General features: G+C 33.0%; 1 protein-coding gene across 1 annotated transcript in view; it reads right to left on the reverse strand.

Moving 5' to 3' along the window:
• Positions 1–7,208, reverse strand: part of LOC149144623 (uncharacterized) — a 137,183-nt gene extending 129,975 nt beyond the window's left edge. The window contains exons 1-2 of the mRNA XM_089446549.1: positions 6,885–7,208; positions 5,846–6,114 (exon numbers count right to left, since the gene is read on the reverse strand). Of these exons, the coding sequence (XP_089302675.1) occupies positions 5,846–6,114; positions 6,885–7,118 (503 nt within the window). The 5' untranslated portion in view covers positions 7,119–7,208. The remainder of the gene's footprint in view (positions 1–5,845; positions 6,115–6,884) is intronic.
• Between the last annotated feature and the right edge of the window lie 228 nt (positions 7,209–7,436).

Genomic DNA, 7,436 nt, shown 5'->3' on the forward strand with positions numbered 1-7,436 from the left:
TAGCAATTCCATCCATACATACTAGGGTTGGATCTAGGTGTACCCTCACTATTAGGATTGCACAATATCATGAGGCCACACAAATCACCAATGCAGAATAAAGAGGAGTGGCATACTAAGAACATAGAATCCTTACTCACTGATAAACCATGAGACACCCATCGAAAGTTACCAAGGTTAGCATTGGGTGCACCCTTGCTCCTAGTGATATTGTTGCACATTCCATGTGAATGTGTACAATGAACTTAGAGTTGTGTTTATTCTCACATGTAGTATTATTATTATTTGGATTTTAAAATGCAGTTACTAAGTATATCATTTGAAAATAACACTCACTTTAGCAAAATTCTAAACTACTTCTCATTTAAAACTTAGTTTAGTTAAAAGTGCATTAGTTTTACATTTTAAATAGAAAATGGAATTTACTTGTGTTCAATAAGTAGGTTTACTTGAGAAAGGTGGAAAAATAGGTGAGTAATATGCAATTTAGATAATTAATAAAATTAATAACGATGCATGAAGCACATGTGATATATTGCATTATGACTATATAAATAAAGTAATAGAGAGTACACAAGAAGGGACACACAAATTTCGGATTAACAAGTTTATGGAAATGGATTTCACGGAGATTTGAGGAGAGTGATTTTGGCTATGTGAAGCCTTCGTCATGTGCTTTTTCAACCAAAATCATCTATCTACAACTTTTCAATGAGAGACATAGGCTATTTATAGAAAAATTCATCTTTTGGTGAGTTTTCATGGCTCAGAGACCATGGGAAGAAGAGTATGGTGGAAATTCAACCATCTTATTTTGTGTTAAAAATATGGGATCTTGGAGTAGGAACATAAGAATGAGAAATGATTTGTCAGTTTCATTATGATTTTGAAAATTATAGACAACTTGTTATGTGTAAAGTAGTGTTCTATGTATGAAGGTACTGGTATAATAATAGATAAAAAAAAATCTCATAGATTGTTTGTAAAAATGTCTAAATAAAAAGGTATATATTTAGTTGCACTCTTCAAAAATTTGCAATATATACGAGAATGGTTATTATGGAAGGTTTATGGTTTGTAAACATTATGAGTAAACACAATGCTTATAGTTGTCATTTACATCAAAATTCTCATGAAATAAATAGTTAATGGATTGAAACCTTCAATTACTATGTTTTTTTGCATTACTAATTAGTGAAGGATGTATTATGCCATTGTGTGGGCATGCCAATGAATGGAAAAATGATTTTCCTCTACTCAACTATTCACCGCATGTTGATGGTATTTTTGATAATTTTTAATTAATCGAAGCAAATGGGATGTTTCTAATTCAAGTAATGACTAGATATTACCAACTTTTGTGTTTTACATATGAAACCTTTATGGTTTAGTATAAGGAGTTTGTGTTTTATGAGATGATATCTTTGCAATTTTTTAATGGTTACTTTCACCATTGCGGATGGTATGTGCATGAAAAATCCTAGATAGAAGTATGGGGTGTTTTATTATATTGTTGTGAACCATTCTTGGTGCATGAAGCTTGCAACCAACTTGTGGCCAAGGTTCTATAGTGCTTTGTAAACAACGAGAACCTTATGGACAATTTTGGCCATAGTATGTGTTTAAATTACCCACCCTTTGCACCCTCCATGTTTAAATTACCAATTTTAGTATATGCGTTCACATATAAATCAATCATTGAATTTTTTATTAACTATAATATTTGATGTTAAGATACATCTATGTTTTTCCAAAGAAAAAGGCATGAAATCTATTTAAATTTGAAGGGAAATAGCACTACTCAGATATATACTACACTTACAATTACATAAGTATTGTACACTTTCTGTCCCTTTAAAAGTAATCCTCATTATTTCCCTTCTTCTCCTCCTTTCTAACCTAATGTCATTATATTGAAGAAGGATCCACAATGACTAATGATAATTCATAAGGTGGGAGATAAGGATTCGTAGAGGGAACTCATTCCTTATCAAAATTAATGGAGTAGGTTTCATGAAGTCTCTTCATTGTCTCCATAAGGGCAACATGTACAACTACCACCCTCAAGGATAAATGAATGGCATTTATGTATTCTTCTATATATTTTGAGGAAGAATAGGATTCCTCATTAGAAAATTATGAACAAATAATGTTCTCCTTCTCTAAATTAATGATTTGCTAATTTGTCGCAGTTTGTACATTATCACCCTTCGGATCAATTGCTCACATTCATGCCACATTTTTTATCTAGATTTGTGTACTCTATTTCCTTCAAAGAAAGCATGTGCTTGAGGATAAGAAACATGGAGATGTTTTTTTTTTTTATTGGAAGGCTTGACACCATAAAGTTCTATTCTCATAATTTAGAAATTGAACCTAGCTAAAATTGTCCTATTGTAAGAGCATTTTGTCTTGGAGACCCTAGCTTAATTTCAATCCCAACACCTATTCTAACACATGTGTACAGACCCAATTAAACCCTTTCTAGATTTGTTTTTATGTAACTACCCAAAGTATTGTTGATATTGTAAGAAATTGAAAATGCCAAAAATGAAAGTGTAGATTTGGGAATCAAACACAAGCAAGTATATTTGTTATAGACACAGTTGTATAATAAAGAAAGGGAAACCATAGGGTAACAAAAAGACCCCCTCAATCCCAATACTAAGGCCCTCTTTCAACACTTTTAATAATGAACATAATTGTAAAACTAAAAAATAAAGAAATACTTGGGGCATAGATAAATCTCACAATCCTTTGCCTATGTCTAATAAATCCATTATCACAAATTTGAAGTAGAAGGCCATAAACTAGTGACTTTGCATATTAACATAGACGATTTGTAAAATAAAAGTAAAATCTTTGACATTTGGCTTGGGGACCTCGAACTTTGTCATTGCTTCAAAGTTCTACACAATATACACATTGGACAAATGAGTGTTTGGAAAAACAGAGTTGGAAGGTTTGTTTTTTATTGTATTCTTGAAGGAAATATACTATGAAATTGAACACATTCCATGTCCCAATTCTCCTCTACATAATCATAATACCAAAATGATGTTTGAGACTTTGTAGATGTTACAATTGAACATCAAATATTGGTCCTCAAGTTGTTTAACTTAAAAAATAAGGTGTTACTAGTACAAAAAAAATATTATAAAAGATCCAATTTTTTTCTTTATATCCACAAAATAATTTATGGAATTCACACACAAGAATGAGGTGCTCTCAATCAAAGTATTAACCATAATTTGAAATGTGACCTTTGTACTAGGTGTTTAACAAACATATGGAAACTAGACACTCTTCAAATACTCAAAATGTAATTATTTCATCAAATGCTTAACAAACAAACACTTCTTCAGATACTTAGAATGCAAGTATTTCATGAAACACTTAGTCTGCACCCTTTGGAACACAACTACGTAGATCAACTATTACTTCATTTTGAACATAACAATCATCAATAAGACCTAAAGTATATTTCATAATGATCTTGGAACATCGCAACATATGGAAAACTCTATGATGGTGCTTGTCAAGGAAAAATACCTATGTTAGCACGTATAAGTGTGTGGGAACTTGTGTGAAATCAAGCACTTTATATGCAAAGAAAATTGCATTTGAGTAAAAAATCTTGCTTTAGCAATCCTCCACTACTCTATGAAGGTTTACCTTTGTCTCTAGTTCTTTAACTAGCAAACCATTTACAAGAGGGTTTGCATAAAGCATGTACAACATCTTATTTTGAAGATGTTCACATGTGTCACCATGGAAGGGTTGAATTTGTATAATAAATCACCATTTTGGTTAATGAAAAATCATTTTTGAAAGTTATTTATAATATAAACAATCTCTACATCTAGTTTTCAATCGTGGGTGGTTTTGCATGTATAATATAATCCCCTTGTTGTTTGCCACTCCTACGAATTTCGCCAAAGAACTACGGTGTGACTAACGTTGGCTTAAGTGAAGAAGAAAGGTTTCATGTAGCCTTTTACATGTCAACACGTATACCATGACTTCTTTTGCAATTGAACTCCGCCAAACAGTTCCTATAAAAACTAAAATCCTAATTCGTATCATTTATGTAAAAATTAAACAAGTATGACAATTTTAGGCTGGAAACTTCCTGAATAAATGTGAAACAACACTTTTTATTTTTGTAGTGGTAAGGGTCCTTCCTAAAGAATAAAAGAGAAGTCTAATGGTGATATTACATAACTCAATTAAATATAATAATTAAATAAAACTAATCGAAAAAATATATAATTTTTTATACATATACATACCTACAAGTTTCTAATTATCATTTATCTACATACATACATACAAGTTTTTAATTATCATTTATAATTGTGGTTGGTAATCTCAAGGGATTAGACTAAATTTAAAATTGTAACCTATTACTTTTCTATCAACAAACATGATTTAATAATAGCCTGAATGTTTCTACATTTAGTAACATATTGTTGATGAGAGCTTGTGGAGTCCTGTGTGAATTGTTGAAGAGCCCAACATTTCGGGTGAACACTTCACCCATCTTCAAGGGCAAGAAGAAAACTGATGATAGGAAGAGTGCAGGACCATAATATATAGAGATTGAAGGAATTAGTCACTTTAACGTTTATCTCTAATGGCTAATTCCCTCAATCTCTATATATTATGGTCGTGCACTCTTCCTATCATCAATTTGCTTCCTGCTCCTGAAGATGGGTGAACTGTTCACCCCAAATGTTGGGCTCTTCAAACAATTCACACACGACTCCAAAAACTCTCATTAACAAACATGATTCAATTAATTAAAGTTACAATCCTAAACAAAAAAATGAAATATAATATATAAAAACAAACCTAAACAAAAATATAATAATATATAATTATTTTAAAATTTTGTAAAATTACACCAAATTGGTGTATGAAATCTCCTTTTTTATAGAACAAGGGACCCACCACACAATAATTTTACTAGTGTTAAAGTCTATGAAGACATACATACTAAAAATGATTCAATTAATTAAAGTTACAATCCTAAACAAAAAAAATGAAATATAATATGTAAAAACAAACCTAAACAAAAATATAATAATATATAATTATTGTAAAATTACACCAAATTGATGTATGAAATCTCTTTCTTTATGGGACAAAGGACTCACCACATAAATTGTTGTATGGATTCTCCTTCTTTATGGGACAAGGGACCCACCACACAATAATTTAACTAGTGATAAAGTCTATGAAAACATACATACTAAACATGATTCAATTAATTAAAGTTGCAACCCTAAACAAAAAAATGAAATATAATATATAAAAACAAACCTAAACAAAAATATAACAATATATAATTATTGTAAAATTGTGTAAAATTACACCAATTTGATGCATGAAATCTCTCTCTTTTTTTTTTATGGGACAAATGACCCATCACATAATAATTTGACTACTATTAAAGTCTATGAAGACATACATACTCTAAATCCTTCTAGTTCTCTATGACCTTTTAAGAAAAAACACATGCTTGAACTATTAGACCCACTCAAATTATATCAATTATTAAAAAAATCCAATTTTATTAAAACACCACCAATATTATTATTAACCATTATTAATGATATCTTTTCACTTATCTATGACTGTTATCTATAGCTACTATTTTAAAGGATGAGGTTGATTAGTGAGTTAATCCATTATGACTGTTATCTATAACTACTATTTTAAAGGATGAGGTTGATTAGTGAGTTAATCCATTCTTCCTTTATTTAATTGCTAATTAATAAACAAGGCAGCACTCAGAGCCATTAATTTCTGCTGGATGGAGGATGAGCAGTGGAAGACATACCTTCCGAGAACAGACCCGGCCGCTGTTTGCAAGAGATACTTGCCCTTGGGAATCTGGAGGTCGTGAAGCATGCCATAAATAGTCCACGGATTGATCACAAATTGGGCAGCCACGGCATCCGGAATCGTGTCAGGGACGGGCAGCACATCCTCCTCCGCTACTTCCACGTAGTCCTGCCACGCCCCTTCTCCTCTACCGCAGTAATACTTCCAGAAAACCACCGGTATCACTCGCTCCCCAACTCTGCAGGATGTCACCCCTTCGCCAATCTGTGGGCATAGCAATTATTTTATAAATTGTTGCAGATAGAATTGGGTTTCAAATTTAGTTTGTTTTGTGTTAATTGTTGTTGGCTTAAGAAATTGGCAACAAACTCCCCAAATTATAAGAACAAATTGGCTACAATCTTAACACAAATAATAGAGTGATAAAGAACATATTGAATATTCCAAGCAATTATATTCCAAATTATTTTTTTTCAGAGAGAAAATCCACATATGGCCGAAGCCTACAGATATTTTTACAATACGGCCGAAGCCAGCAGAAGCAGAATATGGCCGAAGCCAGCAGAAGTAGATCAAAGGCCGAAGCCAGCAGAATACGGCAGAACCGTTCGAAATCGCCCAGCGAGGAACCGCCGCAAGACTCAATCACGGCTGAGGGTGCGAAAGCCAACCGCCCCAGCCGTCCTATCATGCACCTCATGTGCAATTATATTCCAAATTATAAAGAGGATAATAATCATTTTTCTCTAGAGAGATCATTATTGACAAATTGAATTAGGACAAGAAAAAGAACAACAACCAATCGGCATAATTATTTAAAAAAAACAACAAATTAATCATCTCATCTCCCAGATTTACTTTATTGGCAAATTATAAAAAAAAATCATTTTTCTTCTGTATCTTATCAATTGAGAAATCATAAAAAAATAACAATCATTTTTCTCTATCTTACCAGTAATATAATGTTAAATAGAAATAAAAAAATAACAATCATTAAACAAATTACTCACCTACCTAATAAACAAATTACTCACCTCATCCACAACGCCTACTCCTTCTGAACCGTGCACTGCGCCCTTGTCTTCGAAGCGCCCAAGGAAGCTGTTGCGTATGTGGAGGAGATCGACGGGATTCACTGCGCTGGCAATCATCCGCACCACCACGTTGTGGGGCGACGGCCGTGGCTTCTCCTTTCTCACAAGAGACACCGACTCAGCGGGATTCGATCCCGGGAACACCGTCTGAACTATTGCTCTGCCCGTCGCCATTGCAAAGGTGCTTTTTCAGCGTGTTCGTACCAGAGTCTTCTTTGTCATGTAATGTCTGAACTTCCTGCAGGGCAAGGTTGATATAGGTGTCATGTCACGAAGGAATGTGAAACACCACGTAGCTATAATATTGAATGGTAGGTGTCATGTCACAAACCATTGAATGGTAGATCTGTCCCTTTCTGCATTGTGGACTGAACATAATCTGGACACGCAGCAATTTCAATGCAGATCAACTTTATCTGAACCAAAGTAGCCAAACTAAAATCGGATAACAATTCTTATCCGTGAGCATGTCAAAACGGTGTAATATCATTT

The sequence above is a fragment of the Pinus tabuliformis genome, chromosome X, assembly GCF_031772625.1.
Source record: "Pinus tabuliformis cultivar Carrire ecotype Pingquan chromosome X, CPIR1, whole genome shotgun sequence".
In the NCBI taxonomy this organism is placed as follows: Eukaryota; Viridiplantae; Streptophyta; class Pinopsida; order Pinales; family Pinaceae; genus Pinus; species Pinus tabuliformis.